Here is a 20,543-nt window from a genome sequence, read left to right as displayed (position 1 = left end):
TTAGAAACCAACCATTACATTATAAGATACAGATGTTTTAATTATTTTATTTTATTTAGAACATAATTTATTTCCTGAATAAAGTAACATCCATATGCAAATAATAGTTTGTCATATCTTGCAACAAAGCATAATACATATCTAAAATCCAAAACTATAAATTGTAATGTGCATTAACTTTTGGCCTTTGAGTAACGGACAACGAATATCATTAGAACTTCATCCAAGTACCAGATTTTAGATTCTACCATGAAGCCTATTGTAAAAGTGAAAGAAAAGAATTAGATAAGCTCCGCATGATAAAGTGCAAAGTGGGTTTTACAGAAAAGCTAATGGATGCCTTTGTTGAGCTACATAAATACACATGAAGTAGTACTTTTACTCGACTCCAACAGTTCCTTCTACTTTACTCTTTTACGACAAAACAAACTCTGTCCAGCAATGACAGGGAGTTACAAGGAAGCAGCAGATGAGCACATGTTGAGTATTTTGGACCTAAATGCAGTTTAAAGAAGGCGGGTGAAATTCCTCAAGCGTAGAACCCCTCACCAAACTAGTTCTAGGCAGGTTCACAAATGGATTACCAACTAAAAGGTTATCTTTGACGTGGTATAGAAAAATGAACTGATGCATTAAGCATCTGGCTACCTCTCAAACAGCATAACCATTTCACAATGTTTTGTATGCGGAAAAAGATCCACTGCACAAGCTTTAACAGGACGAAAAGGCTCAGATGGTGGCAGCGTCTTAACTCTGCGTCGAGCATGTCCTAGGTTTGATCCTCTGAACCCTCCCCTCTGCTTCTGCTTCTCAACAGGGCCTTCCTTTATAGGCATGCACAATTCTACAGCATTGGCCAGCAAGCTATCAGGATTGCAAGAAATGTACCTGAAATTTACATGTTAGGTGCAGTGAACAGTTAGTATGAAAAATACATGCACTTGGGAATATTCATATTTAATTGTCAAGGGCAAATTTCAAGCCAGTGGCTTCAACTCAAATTGAAGGGAAAATCAAACCAATCAAACCAATACAACGCCACTCATGTTACAATTCAAACGCAGATTCAATAAAAACCGTTCCAAAAAAATCACATAATGATCGTTATGCTTATGAGTGCATCGGTGGCATTGGAGGTTATAACAATATCAGGCACAACTGTAAGCACCAGCAATTAAAAGAACAATTATCAAGATAAAGCACTTACACGAGTCGTCTGAGCTGCTTGTGTAACCTTAATGTTCTCAAGACCTGCGCATAACCAAAGCCAACACTCAATTAAAGTTGACTACAGACTACGCAAAGAACAGATGCTATCTTCTAGCTGTGAATTCATCTACTTTGAACTAATAAACAATGTTAAGACACGTCGCATTTTCTGCGTAGTTTAGACAACAGGTAGGATCCGCAACTAGAGCTTATCACATCTACCTGTAATCGAACGATCCACGCTGTTAATAACTGTTTCACTACGATATTAGATGCAGAAAGTGTGAATAGCATGTTACTTGCGAAGTATGCTTGTATTTCAATTGAAATCTCTTGGAAACAGCAACTTTACTTACCACATGATGCAGTCCTACGCGGGGTGGATCAACTATAGCTACAATATTATTGAATCGGGGTCTGGAGTCCCCGTTCTGCTGATTGGCGGGACTAACTAAGGTCGATACTTGTTCCTCATTGCTTGCTTCACTTTTACCAGTTTCAGGTTCAGAAGCTTTCTGAGAAACAGGACCATCAATGGCATACTCCCTCAACAAGTTACCAATGACGTCTTCAGCCTGCATATGATATTTAAAAATTGCTGATCAAAATCCTTATGTCATGAAATACACTATGTCGCATTGTCACATTGTCACTTGATTATAAATTGTCAGTAATAATACTACTATTAAAATTCATCGACTAATAATGTGAACAAAACACGAACGAAAAACACTACCACAGCAACTGGTGCTTTATGTCGCAAATACCTTGCCAGCAATGAACCGGCAATTTGTGATACCGTTCAAATCTGCATTAAGCTGTGCATCAGCAACTGCTGAAGCATTCATCTCGATACCAACCACCTAAAGATGAACAAAAGCAATGAAATGATGATGTCAATGACGCAAATTGGAAGAGAAATATAAAACGCAGTACACCATTACTAATCAGCACAAGTCGTCATTCAACCTCGTGAATGACAAAATGAGTCGAGAGGAATCAAAAGGGAATGTTGCATACCATACCAACTCGTTTGGCAAGCGTCAGCCCAATGGCACCAGTCCCACAACACACATCAAATAGCAAAGTGTCTGGACCAAGCCCAGCCCAAACGCCAGCGAGAGAATAAAGTTTCTCCGCACCAGCTGAATTAACCTGCCATAAAAATTGGTACAAGTACTTTTCATCGCACGCCTAGAATACCACACAACAGAAAATCCAAGGAACCAAACCAATAACTTCTCATAAAACTTCCACATGCATATGAAATTTAGTAAGGTCAAGAAAAAGATATCAGAATCACAGCTCATTTTTGCATACACCATTACTTGCAAAAATGAAACTAACCTGCAAAATCCAAATCCAATGGATTCTTCTCTCATGAGGATCGAAACAAAACCGATCATACCTGAAAAAACGCTGTTGGTGATATTCTGAATTTTGAGAGACCGATATAGTCATGGATATGACCCAACACCTCATCGACGGGCTTTCCTGTATTGCGGATCTCGTCCAATCCAGGTAATGGCAAAGCACGCAAAGGACAATCTGCAGGAGCAGAATTTGAAACTCCCACGTGTTCCTGGAAGGTCATCAAGAAAAATTTAGACACTACATAGGATAAACCATGATCAGTATTTTAAAGTAAAATTTCTCATGCTAATAGCCAAAACTGGAGAACGACACTTGGAGCATTCACAGCCTTACAAGAAAGCACCCCTCTATTTCTATAATAACCGCATCTTGCCAATCCTTATTGCCACAAAATCTACAGGCCTCTTACAAACATGGTTTCAACACTGTATCTGTCTAGGGTGGAGGGCCTGCAAGGAAGTCAGGCCACTGCCACAACGCTGGCGGTGCTTTATATCAGTTACATGTTATCTAGCCCTGAATATTCAGTACACGACATGACCATTTAATATAGAACCGAAAGGACTTCAGGATCGTCCTCAAACACAGCACAACCCAAAAAAGAACAGTTACCTGAACAAGAAGTGCAGTCAAGGGTAATTGAGGGGTTGCAGTCGTTGCAGCCTCAATAAGCACTTCAGCCATTTTTGAGTACTCTTCTGTAGCTCGGTCTTCTGGAACTCCTGTAGGACACACCTGCGAACAGAAATAGACGAATGAATACATAAACTATCAGTTTAATCAAACGCTTAAAAGTATATACTGTCCAATTTACATTTCTATATTTCTAACTGCTAAGAGCTCACCAAAACCTTCACTACAGGCTTTCAGCTCCTCTCGATCTAACTTCTTCACTAATTTCGATCTTTTGAGAGATCCCTCAGGAATCGTCACCATACCAATAAGAATGGAGGTAATACCTGTACTATAAGCATAACTTCAGCTATCTCCTTGCCAATTTCATCTGCGGAACCAGGTTCCCGACCCTCCCTGATCTGCGCGCAGAACCAGTGCATTGTCAAACATTATTGATATCACGTGACCAGCGGCAACAAGAACTGCATTTCCTTGTAAACATGACGTTCAGAGTCTTGCGTCAACATAAAAGTATAAAAACTTTCGTGAAATGACTATCATAAATTATTTAAGACGAAAAGAATTGTTTCTCTAGAGCATGCAGTATACTTCCTTCCATTAAAATCTTGTAAACGAGTGCCACGCATGTGCATGTCACACCCCTTCAGAAAGAAGTTAAAAACTGTTACAATAGAACCAAAAAGCGCAAGGAGCTTACGGTGAGCATACGCCAGAAACCAGTATTATCTTTTTTATCCCAGACAGGAAGCTTTGATGCCCGTATGAATGTTTGAAATGCTGCTACAAAATTTAATGCAACAGATGACACGTTGCGGCATTCTCCTGGTTCTGCAATTGCATTGATACCCTCTCTGTTTCATCTAAAAATATTAATCAATTTTTGGTCCTTGAATGAATAACTATACATACAAGAAATATTAAAATTGAAGATGAAAGAGCAGTGAGATATCCGAGTCCTAGATTTCAAAACCGTGCAATTCTAGTGCGAGATGCGCACGATGTCTCTGCAATCAAATGTTTTAATGTTTAACAACATGCATGAGTTGGTTAAACCGAAGCTGACCTGAATGAACCAAGCTGAAAGCCAACAACACGCTGCTTTCCATCCGGTCCTAACCCAATGGCGAATTCGCATTTGTTGCGATAACCATCCACAACAGGGGATGGCAATATCCCTTCAAACTCGCAAGGTAAGCCCTCTGCACTAATCCAACATTACCTTTCATATATTGGACAGACTTCCAACTTAACACCATCAATCAAGCCAGACAACCAATGGAACAAAACACATACCACGATCCTTCGCAGCAGCCAGCCAGTCAGGTAAAAGCATTCCGCTTGGGCATCCTTTTCTAATATTTCGGGCCTGCAATGACAAAGGGGTAATTCAAACATCATCAGTCGAGAAACAAAATCCTCTCTTTTCAACAACAAGTTTTCGAAATTATTGACGAGCATAATGTAATCTTACTGAGACATATACAAGCGCAATCGGAACAAGGATGAATACGATAAGATGTCGCACACCTCACAAGGACGAGATCAAAAAGAAGGAAACATGACTAGATATGTTACTACTTAAATCAAGCCAAGACGACCCTAAAACTGCGCAAGGACATCGTATGAATACTCACAAGGCGCTTGAGAACTTGAATAATCTCTTCTTTCTTTTTAGCCAGCTGATCTTCATAACTTAAGTGTGCAAGGGGAGTCACCACTTGAGTCACGCTCCTGTAAGGTTCTAAGGCTTTGTTCTCGTTGTCATCTTCTTTTCCATCATTCTCATTTCCTGAGCCATCCTCGGCCATTACAGTGTCAGCCCCATCATTATCCTTCTCCTCTTTGTCACCGGCAAGAGCTGCTTCTGTTACTCCGATGGCCTTTCGCTCCCATTCACGAGGCAATACATCTGCAAGCTTCAACCTCTTGTTCGCTACAGGCATCCCATCCAAGATCTGTCCAGATCGGAAGACAATGTGAATGCAAAAAATTAACAGAATGATAATTTCATGCGATCATTAACTCACAAGCCATGGTAATTGTTGCCGAAAAAAAAATAATAATGATAAAATAAATAAATAAAAGCTGAAATGAACTGCCTAAACAAAATAGTTTTTAGACGGTCAAGAATCGTTGGTAGACCGTAAAACCACCATTTTCTAAAATAAGAAAATTGAGGTTCGCATTTAGGATCTGCTAAAGAAATAATCCATATATATATATATATATAGTAAAGGGGGTGGGGGTGGGGGTGGGAGGGCGAGAGGAGGCCATAAGTCAGGCATGCAATGGTGACACTGGAATCTGCAGTCAAGTGTCCATACCTCGGCAGATTTTGTGAGTTCCTCTTGATTACGAAAGCCTAGAAAGCCGACCTTCATGGACTTTCTCTTCTGTGCGCTCGAATACGTTACACCCTGCGGGCATTTCAAAAAACCCTTGGCAAGTTAATGACACACCCCACAAGCACCGGGCAAAAGAATAATTTCTGCATATTCTTGGAAGCCTCAGAAAACACCAGCAACATAATGGGAAACCGCACGCTTTCACGGCTTCATATTAAGAACACTTGTAGTGATCACATTTGAAGATTGCCACTTCACTCGTAAAGGCTGCATGATTACGTTGTAACGCACAACTAGAGCAACAAATTCTCGTAATGTCGAGTACAAATGTGCTCACTCACCTTTTCGTCAAGGAAGGACTTCAATTTTTGCTGACTCCAGTTCATCGGGATATTCACAAGACATTTCCGATATCGACTTTCCTCAGAAGACTGCTCTTCAGTGCTCACCTTGTCCTCTTTCTTTTTGCCCCTCTCAGAAGTTGGGTCCCAGGATCCATCAGGTCGTTGCTGCAGCTCACTCTCTCCATGAGCAAATTTACAGTTCTCCCCATGATTACACCCTTTCTTACGAAAATAAGAGCACAGGCTCGTTTTCGCTATCGCAGGATTGGCAGGAGGTTTATCAGCTACATCCCCGTCATCCTTCGCTGCGCTGTCCACGACCTCGTCCACCTTCACAACCTCGTCGTCATCAGCAGCAGACTCCACCGATTGGGACTCGTCCGCCACTACGGGACTCACGGCAGCTTGCTGCAGCAGGTCTTCGGGGGGCAGCGCCTTCCCCTTCCCATCGACCCCTGCGGCTGTCGAAACAGCATCCTCGGGCTTCAATGGCACAGGCAACTCAACTACGGCACTCTTGGGCTCAAACCCCATCGGCTCACCAACCGGCACCTTGAGCGGCTCCTCCACAACCCGGTCTTCAGCTGTTCCGGTGTTGTTCTGCGACGCAATCGCACAAAACGATTCGAGTTGATGCATGGTGGCGGAAATCTTCAATCCATCACGTCCACCCTTCACAACACAACATTTAGCACCGCGACAAGACGCTTGTCAATACTCTCCGATTCCCCGACCCCCAAACCCTAAAACCTCGACTTCGATGATAGATGAATGTTGTCCGCGCTCTGTCGACTTTTGCAGTAGAAGCTTCATCTTCTGTTCATTGTCTTCATCCTCCTTTCCCTTTTATCTTTTTCTGTTTCCTTTACCTTTTTTGGAAATAAAGGAATCCTACTATCATATGATTTTTTTTTTTTTTTTTTTTTTTTTCTACTGGAGCTTGCCAGTTCAAACGTTCATAGGTCCAGACCTAATAATTTAAAAAATTCAATAGTCAAAAGGTTGGTAGAATTTTGTAGCGACCTGCACATTCAGCTCAATAATAAATTTAATAGTATTCTCCTTAAGTTATGAAACCGAAATGATGTCATGATTTTCAAAAATATAATTATTTTGTCGCAATAGAATAAATTAAGAGATATACACACATACATACACATATAAAAACAATTATCACAAGCTTGGGATTTTTTTTAAAATACACTTGTTATTTATTTCTATAATAATAAGAATTATTACTACGATTATTATTTTGAAGTATTACATTACAATATTTTATGAAAATATCAGTGATATCACTCAAAAATTATTGTCATATCTCATCCAAGTGTTTGTTAATGCAAAAACTAAGTTAGCAACAACTTATTGGCAAGAATTTGTTTTTTGCTCTGAATCTTATAAAAGTTAAAAACTCATGGTTTCAAAAAAAATTAAAACTTCTACAATGAATATATCAATATAAAAAAGTATAGAATATTTTGTCATTTTAAGCTCTTAGTATGTATGTATGTATGTTATACATATATATACGTACATGTATATACATGCAGACAGACAAGAATATGATTACAACAAAGCTGCAAAGAATAGCATTGGATACTTATTTTCAAGTTCGAAAAAAAAACAACAAAAAATAAATAAATAAATAAATTAATTAATTAAACGTAGGATCAAATAAAATTTAAACATATATATATATATATATTTCTGTTTTTATTATTTTATGCGGCCAAGAAAAACCTAGAAGAAAGAATGAGCTTAAAAATCAATAAATTATGAAAAAAAAAAAACCCATTGTTATTTTAACATGATACAATCTAAAGTCAATGTATTTTTATTTTAAAAAATACGAAATCTCATAATATATTTCTTTATTCGTTTCAATTATTTAATGAATCTCCACTTGCACTTACAAAAAGGCGACATTGTAAGATACCAAATTCCAAGTTAGTTTACAATCCATAACAATCGAATGTGTTGGTTGAATGGTAGCATCAGCACAGCTACCGACAGATCCGCAACAGTTGTGGGAATGCGACAAGGCCACCCAAAAGTTGCGGAGGAGACCGACCACATGGGGATGATAGGAGGAGAAGGGACACGGCCAGGATCTCTCGGCGCACCACGGCCACGTCTTCAACGGAGAAAGAGTGGGAGGGAGGGCTGCTGCAACCCAAATTGTTTTGTTTTTTTGCTGGGTTTGTGATCTTTTTCTTCCTTGAGAGGTGTTTTCAAACTCGCGGGAAGTTTGGGTTTGGGTCCGTTGTTGCTTACAATGCTTCACGCGGTGGCTTGGGAGTCTCTTCACCGTAGCTCTACTACCGCCTGCTGCCGTGCCTGGTATGTAATGCTTCGCTTTCTTGTAGATTGGGTCGGGCTGGTTTGAAATGGCTCTCGGGGTTAGTGTGTGATCGTTTTGGTTTTCGTAGGTGGGATTTTGGATTTTGAATGTAGCTCGAAATTTTCCCTTGTTATTCATTGTTTTTCTACGGCTGTTGGGCTCGGGATTTCATTTCTGAAGATTGAGTGTGGACGGCTGGTCAGGAATGCGGTTGATGGAGATGGAATGAGAGAATTTGGAGATTTTTATTTTATTTTGCACACTCCAAAGTTTGTCTTCTTGTTAGGTGCTGAGCTCAGAGGTAACGATCAGTTTGTGTGCTTTTTGTGACTTTGTGAACCTTTCTGTGCAATTCTCTTTAGGGGGAGCGATGCGTCGTCATCCAGGCCGGAGTTCTTTTCAGGGAAGAGTGATTTAAGACTGAACAAGTTTGTACGAATAAGAATGCCATCTATAAACAATGCAGCAACGAGAGGTTCCTCGGAGGCTTCAGCTGATTCTCAAAGAGGATATACGAATGCGTTCTGTGACCAGCCTTGTGCCTTGAGTTGCCCAGTGGATAGAGGCACGAATATGCAACGATGGGTGGAAGAAGCTGTGCATGATGTGCGTCGTTTTCTTGCTTCACCTGTTTCTATCATATCTCGTATGTGCTTCAGTGCAACTGTCGTCAACATGATCACTCGAAGGTGCGAAGTTGTGGTCCTCATTGAAATTTGGAGCTCGCCTAATTTTGAATCGTCCATTGTGCAGATCGTAAAGAATATCCAAGAGGCGCCATTTCTGCAGTATGTTTTTGATTCCAAGGGCAGACTTGGCACATCACAGCGCCAAAAGATTTCGCAGGATGTTTTCGACAACGCTGAATACTGGCCTCCCATTCTAGAGTCCTTGTCCAAGGCTGCCCCGGATGGGGTTATTCTTGTTCAAAAGCTGGAACCCGGGTGCTCCTCCACTTCCTGTCTTGCAGAGGCGTTTCAGTGGGCCGATGATGAAGAGATGGTTTGCCCTCTCTTACCATATCAGCGTGCCGCAGAGACCAATGTGTGGGGAGTACTAGTACAAGCGAGAGCCGTTCATGCAAATGCTTGTTATCTCTTGAAGACTACGAGAGTACCCTCATCCGCCGGGATCTGCACCAGGTACTGCTTAACGAGAGCGAAGTGTTTTGGACCTTCGCATTTTGAGCAGCTTGAGAAGGCTTGGTTGCTGTAATCTCATCGACCTGCAGTAATTCCTGATAGTGGACGGAATCTTTGGGCCGTAATGGACTCTGGCGACCAATGCTTTCTTCACGAAATGTTGGTTGTGCAGGGCGACGTGTCTCCATGTATCCACGAGACCTTGAGAGTGCGTCCTCTCTGCAATTTGTATTTCTAGATTCCAGCATACACTCCAGCCAAATTGGCGTCCGAATTATTGGGCAGTGCCTTCGACCCGATGTACTATATTTGTAAGTTTTGAAACTGTTCATATCATCACTTACAGTTGGGTAATTAGGTCTCAACATCATGAGATCAATAACCAGAACCAAGAAATTTAAAAAGGGACAGAGGAGCTGAACAGTGCTACTTCTGTACCCTCATGAATACACCTTACTCGATTGTTGCTGAGGTGAACAATTGGGGATTTCCAAATGCAGGAGAATTTGTGATGCAAAGTTTCTACTACCTGCATTCGTGGTGATGGCTTGGAAGGCAAGATTTAGTAATGCGTTCTCTTGCTGCTGGATGACTCTAGGCAGTCTTGGCCCGTGAAATTGCACTGGCAGAATGGCATCATGTTTCGAGGATGCATTACACTCGATGAATGAAGACCACAGTGGTTGCTATTCATTCCATGTATTGTTCTAGTTCTGTATCTTGTTTACATGACCGTAACCAGACGCTGGCAGGGTTGCTAGCAACTCTGTCGCCCAAGATGAGCTCATCAGAGGCGCCTCGTTTATGCTTAACGGAAGCTATCCTCAACATTCTCAAGCAAGTCCATGGCAACTGATACTCAGCGCTGCAGCACGTTTACTGAAATTCCCACAAACGACGTCTGAGCGTATGCAGGAAGTAGAGACCTGTTGTGGATCCGAGGAATTTCTAACCAGATTACGTCTTGGAAACGACGTGTAATGTTCAAGTGGTACATGCCTTCGATCACTGCATTCACCCTTAAGATGATGATCAAGGACGAGATTACTGACTCCAGGACAAACCTCATGCTGTAGCTCATGACTAAGATCCTCAATTCAGACCCTCGCTCCAGCAGTTTGATTTCTACATAGTCGCTGATTGTTGGAATCACTGAGAGAAACACACTATCTCCGTCCCTTTGTGACAGTTGCTCGTCTTCAAAAAAATCAAACATATACATGAAAGAAAATGATATTCGAGAACTTAAACAACAAAGCAGACTACCTGTTAGATTTCGCCATAGCCCAACTCTCAAATTCAACGCCCATGGGGCTTGAGATTGTGAGTGAGGGACTTCATTAGCAAATTAACACCGTAGCAACCAGAAAACTCTTCTGCAGTTGTGGCTGTTCCGAAGGAATCCCATTTTCTTAGTCTTATCTCTCACAAATGCATGAATTCTACAAAAACATATATTTGGACATACTTGCTAGTGGAAACATGTGCTATTCAGTTTGAAAATAGCTCATGTGAACTTCAGTTTGATTTCTTATTTTTGAAACATGTGCTGTTTTGGAAACATCTTTCCAACTTCCTTATTAATATTTTCCTCCTTTATACAAAAATCTTTTATAATGTTGTAGTTGATAAAATCAAATTAGAAGACTTGTTTATTCTACAAGTAAAATCATTAAATATACTTGTATTATATTTCTTTAATACATAATTTAATATATTACCCTCCTTGAATTATTATTATTTAAATTAAAAGACTTGTTGTTTATAATTGAGTATTTTATTATTCATGTGACTTATTTCAATCAAAAACAAAATTTGAATGTTGCTAATGCTGCCACAACTTGCCATCCTTTAAATACCATTACAATTTATTTTTTTATTTTTTTATTTTTTTTTGTGTCAGCACAACTTGTTATCCTCTAAATATCATTACAATTTTTTCTTGTGCCACTACAAGGTGCCCTAAACTTGCGGTGTACACTATAATAGACTTTAAAAAATAGTGCTAATGGATAAAGCACACATTCTTTATGGATGGAAATTTCATTATTCCATAAAGTTCATTGAGGTATGCAACACAAGTTTAGAATAGCTTGTGGTGGCATTAGTAAAAACTATGATGGCATGTGCATTAAACAAGTTGTGATGGTAGTAACAAAAAATGTAGTAGCATGAACAACACTCTAAATTTGTAAGCTTATAATTCTATTGATTATGTCTAATAAATTTGCAATAGATTTTTTATTGAATCTATATATATATATATATATATAGATATATATAATATTATATTCATTATTATAGCCACTATTATTTACTTATTTTTATCATTATATTAATATTATTCATAGTTAAAATAAATCTTTGCTATATTATTTTTACAAATCATTTACTATAAATAATAGTCAAAGTATTTACGAAAGTAGAATTTACAAGATTATCTATTTTTTAAATACTTTTATTTTAAAATATCACAATTTTTAATTCTGGTATATTTCTTGGTACAAAATATCTATATTTCTTAAATATGTTTGTATATATATGTGCCATGACATCATTTGTTGAATATTAAATTATTTGTATTATTATTTTTATTTGATCTATTTATTGAATAATGTTTTGTATATTTTTTCAAATTTTTTACATTATTAGATGTCACACATATTAAATCTTATTTTTTATTATTCAAATCCATTTTCAATTGCTAAAACTTTACCATGTTCATTACATATTGGTATACTATCAAATTTGCAAATTGATTTTTTTTTTTTTTTTTTTTTTTTTTGTATTTCTATTAGATGGTTCTACAGTTGTTAAAAAAGTTGTTATAGATCTCTGATCATTTGCATCATAATTTTTTTTATATTAACATATTTTTATTTTGTCTTTGCTATAACTTGAATTCTAATTTAATATTTAATTTTATCATTCTTTAATATATAGGATTATTAATTGATATTTTTTAACTTACAATATATGTAAAAAATAGATAATCAATTTTGATACCCACTGTTACATACTGAACATTCTATCTCTGTTTGTTTTTGTAATATTCTCTATTTTACTTTGAATGTCTTTGAGTTCTAATTTTAAAAATTTACACATTAAGTATTAGATTCAAAGATGATGTCAACATATCTCTATTTTAACAATTTAAAATGAAATAGCATTAGCTCTTTTCGATGGTATATTTGACATAATCTTTTACAGATTTAACTCTGATGCATAAATACAATTCATTAAAGTCATTCATCTTACAAAGGGTCTTAAATAATAAATTTTTATTAAACTAAGCAATACACAAGGAATAGTCTACTCCAGTTCTTATTAGAAAAAACTTTATGTAAATTGGTATCATACCATTTATAATAAATAAATAAAATTGATAGATTGATCTTTAAATAAATTTCAAATATCTTTTGTATGTTTCAAATGGTTGTTGGATTATCATAAAATTTCAACTTAGTCAATTTGTTTAAAATTATCTGCAAAACAAATTATATGTCTATTAGCCTCAAAGGAATACTCAACACTCCAATGCACCCTATTTTTAAAAGCCATTTTAACATATAAAACTAAATTTATTTTTAAAATAATATTATCTATATTAGATTATTCAACTTAAATTAACATCTACTAAACCTAACAAAAGAATGTAATATTATCTATAAAAAGAAATAAAAACAATTTAATGTATTTTAAAATTCTAATATTTTTAGTTAAAAACCAATCAAAAAACATACATGTAACAAGTATAGTACTAGTTTAATGCACACAAAATAATGAAAATTAATAATAAAATAAAATAAAATATTCTTTGCAGATTCTAACTCATAAACATAAAAAGATACATGTTGATTGGACTTTATAATATCAATAATAAGTTTTTCTAAGTTTATAATAATTTTTAGTTTATCAAAGTGTAACAAGACTTCTTCTTTACTAAAATATATAAAAAATAGATTTTATTTTCAATACTTTTTAAAATAAAAATAGGATATTTAAATTTTTTTAATAAATATTGTATATTAAAATTTTATTCTGGTTTTGACAAGCCAAAATGCCCTTGTTGTTACAATTGCTATTCATCTGAGTTGCTGCTATAATCCTAACTACTATATGTTAAAATTGCTACTACTCTTAATAATGTTTTTGCTTCTACGAAGCCTAAATTAAACACAATTTTAAATATTCATTATTACAAAATCCAGATTATTGTATATTCATAAATAGTTTGAAGTTTATTTTTATCAATTTAACTAATGGATAGAAATACATAATTAAAATTTTATGATTTTAAAATACTATAGGTACGTACATAGACACAAATAAACACAAACTCAAATAATTTGACAAATAAAAAGTATGAAGTAATTTACAAGTCTCATGAAAATATGTTTTCTTTATACAATTAGTTGTTGACAATCTGTACATAACTATTACTCATAAGTTAAAGCATATTGTTGTATCCTTTATTGATTATTCTATCAATACGACCATAATAGAAATGGTTATTGGAAATATCGGATATTCGATCATCAACATTCAATTTCAACCTATTATAACAAAGCAAATAGATGCTTGGTCAAAAGAAATGTACAATATCTGCTTTCAGATAAGCTATCAAAAGTTCAAAGAATGATGATTCACACTTTGGTGTTATTGTTCTAATTTATAACAAAAACCGACAGTAAAAATGTTTCAAAAATTGTTTTGGGCAGTGTCTTTTTGAAGGAATAGAAAGGACCTGGTCACAAGTGACGTATGCCCTAAGCATGAGTGGATGATGAAGTGCATTTGATGGCTTACAGAAGTTTCCATTCCATCTCCTGCATCCTCAGTGGAACTTTACTTCCTAAAAGCTCACCTGAATACAGAAAACTCTTCCCTTCTTCCCACATATATTCAATGGAATCAGCCACAATGAAGCCACATTCTACGTTGTTGCAAAAAAGGAAACAGTTTTTGCAAGTGAATATAAAAAAAAAGCTACCTGCCTGGATATTCATCCAGATAGGTGGGATGTCGCTTTCAAGGAAAATATCCTTCTGAAGAGACAAATTCCTCACAAACGGCAAGTATTTCTACATCTTCCTGTACTTGACGCCTTGAATGGCACGACAGATTCCTGTTAGAAACAATCCACTTTTGCTCAAGAGTCGTGAGAAATAGGGATCTGCTTCAATCCAACCTGGCCAACGGGACATCAAACATACTTCAAATGAATCCTCATGTGGGTTTTACTCGGTGATCTGAATTGAGGCCTTTGTTGCGAACTATGACGCTTGGAATCTACATGGCAAAGCTAATTTTATTGAAAAGGTGGTGCTTACCTCCACTATGTTACTCTTACCACTCGTGGTGCCCAAGCAGACAAGGTTAACTACGAAAGAGGAGTTTTCGATGCAAGTAGATGTGCAGGCTTCTCCACTCATCATACAGTTTAGACACTTTCAATCTTGATAGAACTCCAATCACGTTGATCCTCTGTGACAAGCATCCTCAACCCTGCCAAACCCACATAGAGCCACTACACATCGATGTCGAATCAGCTCATCTTTGCGGTGACCATTACTGCAGTTATTAATCTAAACCTGCCTCTCTAACCCCTGAGGACGCTCACTCCTCGAACAACCACACGAATTCCATTACCTGAAGTACACTACGACAAATGTAACTGTTGAAACTCTTGGCTCAGCAAGCTACGATTACCCCAATTCCAAAACGGGTGAGGAATGACGCGGGAGTGTGTGACCAATTGCAAAGCTGTATTACCAAATGCATTTGAATCCTCCAACAGGTAGTAGGATTGCTTGAGAATTAAAGCGGCTCGTAAATGATTAGGTGCTAAGGTAATCGTTTTGCAAGTCCTAATATCAGTCTAGCAATTGATCTGGTAGACATACCCTTGTTTCTTTCTGATGGAATTTTAAAACGGATATAAAATTTAGGAATTAAAAAATTTACAAAATGACAGATTATCCATCTCATAGAGGATTTCATCTCATTCAACTTTTATGTTTTAGTCACTTTCCGTTCTGATGTTAATGTGAAGTGCAGAAGGCACGTTCCATGAATACCAGGATGCGTCCACAGTTTTATCTGATTTGAAGACTGAGCTTACAATTCGTTTGGAGAAGGGGATTGCAAACCTTCCATTTATGAGGCGGTAGCTATCCAAGCTATGACATCGACAAGAACGCGAACTAAAAACCACATGAACCATCCAAAAACACAATGCTTGAGTCAGAAATGTAAGCCGTACCTCAAAACTCAGTTTAAATGGTATGAAAAAACACACTATTCAAGAGTTTGTAATTGTCAAATATACATCAAAAGAATACACAACATAAATCGCAGCCCTACAAGTTTTAACAAATAAATGTACATAGCCTAAAACGCTCCAATAGCTTTGTGTGTCGTGGGCCCCAACTAGTTTGCTTTTCATCGCAAAAACTAGCGGCATAATCTCTGAAACCATTAGTAGCGGTATAACTCCCATGTCTGAGATGCGTAACCCATGACAAAAAATTCGTGTCTCTGACGAGCCTACGCAAACCAGCGGATAGTTGATCTGACAATGCTATATGTACAACGTTCCAGTTATACACAAAAACATTGCTGCATTATCATTCCTTGAGCAGATCCACAAATGGTCTCACGAGAGACTTCTCACAAGCGAAATTTAATGGCTGCGCCTCCCTAGAGACGCTTACACATGCATTGTTGTAAACCGCTCTTCATGCGACAGCTCAATCTCCTAGCGGACAACCCATCCGTCACTGCCGTTTCTCCACACTCTGTCCTTGCTAGTTACAAAATTGTTATGCTCGCACCTCAGGCCACGGAGCCAGAGGATGCTTGCACCCCTGCAATCAAACTCGAAAACAACCTCCTGATTTTCCTGAAACCTGAGCTTCGGAACAGATGATGCGGGCCGCACGAAAACTAGGAGCCTAAGTGGAGAGGTGAACCACCACCTGCGGCGCTCAAGTTCAACCCTGACGTTTTGGAAAATTCGCATCATCCAGAAGTATGTGTCCTACATCACCTTTAATACGATCCAACGCTCTGAACTGGTCCCAAAAATAATAGCTGAAAAAAGAATTACTGTACGCGTCCTAAATGACCCTCCTCAAGGTCCTTGTAGTAGCCTGGTACGTTCGGACCATTAAACCAATCCCGATGCCCGCACCTAAACACATGCCCAGACCGATTCCTACACCTACCCGAACTCCTGCGTTGAACCAAGTCATTTGTCCATCTTCTCCTTCTACACCATACACACCTGCATCTAACCCATAGCCTAAACTAGATGCGACTTTACCACGAACATCCATAAATGAAGTATTATCGTCGAGATCCATGTACGAGCTTCTCTCCGTCATCTGCAGTAAAGATGAATGAACAGCAACCATATCAGCATTCGGTTGCGCGAAACTGATGGAAGAAAAGCATTAAAAAAGCTTGCATGACGCCTCCAGACAGAACCAAAACGTAGGAAGAGCCAGTTAAAGTGAGGCCCGACGACCAGTTTGCTTAGCGACACTATGACATGAAGGAGGGGCCCGATCACGAAAACAATGAAGGCGGCATCAAGGCCAGGGTCACACCATGCAATACGATTGTTGCTCGAACGAACTCTAAAGAAATATAAATCATTAAGTTCAGAAAGCTCACCAATTGGGGCTCGTCTACTAGAATCATGCCATTGTGAGATTTCCCAAGCTCCTCCGTCTCAGGAATGACGTCAAGCGTGAGGACCCTGCTTGACTTTCGTCGTGCAATCAGACGCACAGTTTGCGTTATAAAAACTGGAACGTTCATGTGGCGTCCCACCATAGAAACCTCCATCGTCGGAGGCAGAAGCGAAGCGGAGAAGTCTTGCCTGCTTTTATTGAAAAAGCATCCCGAATTGCCAGCCACGCAACGGCACTCCATGGCCCAAGCTTGGTCATCTTTCTTGGAGAAGCACTCTTTGCTGCCATGAATCAACTCTAGGCAATTCTCAACGTGCTCCAACGTTCCACTGACGATAACCTCTTCCTTATTGACGACTTCGTAACAGATTGTGCCACAAATGCGAAGATTGTCGGTGCTGACATACGTTGCTTCCGCCGTTTCAGAGTCTACTCTATCCCTCCTCAGTACCACGCAAGATTCTTCTGTCGGAGATATCCAACCACCGTTCACCTCTAAAGTCACTCCTATAGTTCTCGGAGGAAATCGTATCGTCAAAGAATCAGGATCTTCCTCCGGAGAGCAACCCGTTATTCTCACATAAATTACTCTAACGTCAAACCATGCCTGTGACAAACCCGTGGGTGATGAGAAACCATAGCTTCCTGGGGACGACATAGCAGGAGAAGCACAGACGGGACCGCCAGCTATGACATCGTAGTCTTCCATTTCTCCCCACTCAGTGTCGATAGAAAACTTGGAAAAGCTCAATGGGGTAATAGGAGACGAACATTGAGGCTCTTTCTCTTCAAACTTGCTCAGCACAGGTCTTGGTCGAGTGATATCGCTGCTGTCTCCAGCCATTCCAATTCACATGAGCCGAAAGGCTCTTAATAATAATGACCAATTCTGTTTCGGTGACGAGCTAAGAGCAATTGTGTAGCTAGCACAATCCTTCCGTCAATCAAAGGCCTCCCTTGTCATCAATTCGCCTCAAAGTTCTCGAAAACAAAAGATGCAGATTCTTCCTTGAACCTTCGGCAGTTAAACTTGTGATACCAGATGCAGTGGACTCTTTTGAAACCCTTTCGAAACTCTTTACATTCACTTAAAAACTATCTCGCACTCGGACCTATAAAGGACTATCCACAACAGAACTGTTTGTTACCGAGTCTGAAAACAGAAAGGACCGACACCCTCCAAAAGAAACAGATCTCTCTTGCCACTCCAAAACTGTCGCCCAATCTGCATTTCACTGCCAAAACCTCCCACAGTGCTTCCGAACATTTAAAAAAAAATGCTACACTGGCCACAAAACACCGAGAGCCACATCTCAAGTACCGGTCTCCGAAACCGTAGTCGCTCCAGCCAAACACACACACACACACCCACACACAGTCCGAAATGGAGCACACAAGACACTACTATCCCACACCAACGTCACACGGAGTACAACCCGAACCAAGCAAGTCGCCGCGATTTCCACTAGGTCCTACTATTCAGAAACGGTTTCCACGCTTGGAAGGCCACCACAATGTTATAAATGCACCGTGCGCCAAATTTCCAAGACTCTAAACAGCAATGGACGCGAAATAAGCTGGACCGGTCCAACTTCCAACACAGGCAAGCACCATCCAAGTCAGACACAGTATCAGATCACATCCAGTTCAACAAACACTTCAACTCCCGCACGTCCTGTTACTCTCCCCCATCTCCTCCACCTCCTACGACGTGAAAGGTCTCAAGTATTTACCAGTCACCAGGGGGTCCATCTCGCTAGGCCCACACCCTTCAAGAGCAGTTTCTCATTCATTCCCCCCTATATTTTTCCAGAGGCAGACTCTAAGGAGGTGTGCACAAGCGACGATTCCTCGAAGTGACCCTAAAAAAGGACGTTCTAAAATAAAACAAAACAACACAAAAAATGAGAAAGAGAGGGGGAGGGGGAAAATGTGGCGGACGAGCATCGTGAGGGGGAGAACAAGTCATTTCCGAGACTGAGAGTTCGGGTGGTAAGAGCGGTTGTGGGGGCATTGCGAGGGCGATGGCGAAGAAGGAGGGCGTGGCATGTCCGACTGCAGTTGCCCACCATACCATGCCCACGGGCATCCAGCGTTCGAAACTTCGAATCTGCTGCCTCCCCCTCGCAAATCCTAATCAATGCGGGTTGGTGCCTCCCCGACGGCCACGAGGAAGACGACGGTACAAGACAGAGAAACAGAGGCCTGGATCAAACCCTACTCCACTACTACTGTAGCCATATTAAAAAATCTAACTCTTCTCGCCATTTTAGATCCCCTTCTCTTTTGCGCCACCAATGATGCCCTTGGCTTTGCGATCCCACTAGATAATTAATCTCCCCACTCCCTTAATTTCTGTGACAGTGGGCTCACACAAGCGCACCATTCTTTCTATAACTGTCCTTCATCGTCGTTTATGTGACTGGGGCTTGATTGTCTCCCTCCCCCCGAATGCTCACCGTTTTCTTCATCCCTAAAAAAATTATTTGGATGAATGTTTGTATAATATTCGCGTGTGTGATGAATGAATATATCATTCGTAGATCTGTGGAAATCGAACGAGACGTTGCGATGATCGAGATTTTCCTCCCTACTTTTTCTTCTACTTTTTCTTCTACTTTTTCGCTTCTGTACTGGGTACTTTTTGAATGGTATGTTGTTGTTTCACAAGTTGAGGGATGTTGGGAGAGAGTAATTTTGGATATGTGTATCTGTGTGTTTGTATTTCAAGGGGGGGGGGGTGGTGGTGTGAGAGGTCCTTCAAAAACTTCTTCTTGTGGTAGTCCAAAAGAAACCTCAACTACCAAATAATGGCAACAAATATTGAAAGGGTTGCAACTTTTACCAATGAAGTTAATGAAATTGATACCAGGACATCTGTGTTATCTCAAATTCTAATGTTAAATGTTTAGATAGTTCATGTTGACATTGTGTTAAAGTACATCTTTTTACTTTCTTGGAAAACCAATTATATCAATTTCAAATTCATTTTTTGTATTAAAGGTTTTTTAAGTAGTGTTAAATAGCAAAGTTGACAATGAAGAAATTCTCACCCTCAAAAGTAATTGGCATCCATCAATGTAATGGCCATGTTATAATCATAAATATTTGATGTGTATGTTTGTAGTCTGCTGTACAAGGGTCGGATTTGCTCCAATACATGTCTACATTTGAAGGTTGAACAATATACAACATTCTATGATAGATTTAAATTCAACACTACTAATATTTCCACATAGAGTTGTTTGTTTGCATGTGTGGGCTCTTGTAACTCAAGTAAAAACCTCCTAAAAAACAGAGCACATTGCAGAGAGTCCCATAACAAACTGCAAAAAAATTACAAATAGTTTGTCAAAAAAGATGTTTTGATAACTACAACCTTCTCGTGTTTCATTCATTAGCCAAGTTTCTTTGTCATATTCAGTGTATTTGGGTGTTTGAAAGTTCACTGA

At 38.9% G+C, this 20,543-nt stretch overlaps 3 protein-coding genes and 2 long non-coding RNA genes across 8 annotated transcripts; 2 read left to right on the top strand and 3 right to left on the bottom strand.

The window, feature by feature from the left end:
- Window positions 1-281: 281 nt before the first annotated feature.
- LOC112287845 (zinc finger CCCH domain-containing protein 24) lies at window positions 282-6,633 on the bottom strand. 2 transcript variants are annotated; one of them, XR_016505160.1, is made up of 14 exons: window positions 5,906-6,633; window positions 5,544-5,636; window positions 4,854-5,174; window positions 4,513-4,585; window positions 4,283-4,418; window positions 3,917-4,070; window positions 3,543-3,617; window positions 3,196-3,318; window positions 2,618-2,791; window positions 2,235-2,364; window positions 1,977-2,072; window positions 1,566-1,784; window positions 1,208-1,251; window positions 282-888 (listed from the first exon to the last, which is right to left on the bottom strand). XR_016505160.1 is itself a non-coding variant. In XM_024531369.3 (14 exons), exons 1-14 carry the CDS (start codon window positions 6,545-6,547, stop codon window positions 645-647), a joined length of 2,529 nt encoding a protein of 842 aa, XP_024387137.1. In that variant the 5' UTR covers window positions 6,548-6,633; the 3' UTR covers window positions 282-644. The 2 variants fall into 2 exon arrangements, 1 of the variants encoding a protein (XP_024387137.1); XM_024531369.3 differs by having other exon boundaries at window positions 2,230-2,364.
- Window positions 6,634-8,048: 1,415 nt separating this feature from the next.
- On the top strand, window positions 8,049-9,886 carry LOC112287441 (uncharacterized). Of its 2 annotated transcripts, XM_024530407.3 has the most exons (4): window positions 8,049-8,248; window positions 8,612-8,855; window positions 9,003-9,391; window positions 9,564-9,886. In XM_024530407.3, the coding sequence occupies exons 1-4, from the start codon at window positions 8,184-8,186 to the stop codon at window positions 9,595-9,597; spliced, it is 732 nt and encodes a 243-aa protein (XP_024386175.1). In that variant the 5' UTR covers window positions 8,049-8,183; the 3' UTR covers window positions 9,598-9,886. The 2 variants fall into 2 exon arrangements, with proteins under 2 accessions (XP_024386175.1, XP_024386174.1); XM_024530406.3 differs by having other exon boundaries at window positions 8,051-8,248; window positions 9,003-9,669.
- Window positions 9,887-12,657: 2,771 nt separating this feature from the next.
- LOC149988275 (uncharacterized) lies at window positions 12,658-14,378 on the bottom strand. The gene is made up of 2 exons (XR_016505157.1): window positions 13,771-14,378; window positions 12,658-12,876 (listed from the first exon to the last, which is right to left on the bottom strand). It is a non-coding gene; the product is annotated as an uncharacterized LOC149988275 (long non-coding RNA).
- A 362-nt stretch (window positions 14,379-14,740) lies between these two features.
- LOC149988274 (uncharacterized) lies at window positions 14,741-16,467 on the top strand. 2 transcript variants are annotated; one of them, XR_016505159.1, is made up of 2 exons: window positions 14,741-15,191; window positions 15,452-16,467. It is a non-coding gene; the product is annotated as an uncharacterized LOC149988274 (long non-coding RNA). The 2 variants fall into 2 exon arrangements; XR_016505158.1 differs by having other exon boundaries at window positions 14,741-15,243.
- LOC112287743 (uncharacterized protein At1g01500) lies at window positions 15,647-18,573 on the bottom strand. The gene is made up of 2 exons (XM_024531088.3): window positions 17,072-18,573; window positions 15,647-16,779 (listed from the first exon to the last, which is right to left on the bottom strand). Exons 1-2 carry the CDS (start codon window positions 17,933-17,935, stop codon window positions 16,513-16,515), a joined length of 1,131 nt encoding a protein of 376 aa, XP_024386856.1. The 5' UTR covers window positions 17,936-18,573; the 3' UTR covers window positions 15,647-16,512.
- Window positions 18,574-20,543: the final 1,970 nt, after the last annotated feature.

This window comes from Physcomitrium patens, chromosome 10, assembly GCF_059467195.1.
Source record: "Physcomitrium patens ecotype Gransden chromosome 10, ASM5946719v1, whole genome shotgun sequence".
Lineage (NCBI taxonomy): Eukaryota > Viridiplantae > Streptophyta > Bryopsida > Funariales > Funariaceae > Physcomitrium > Physcomitrium patens.
This window is presented reverse-complemented; position numbering and strand designations above follow the sequence as displayed.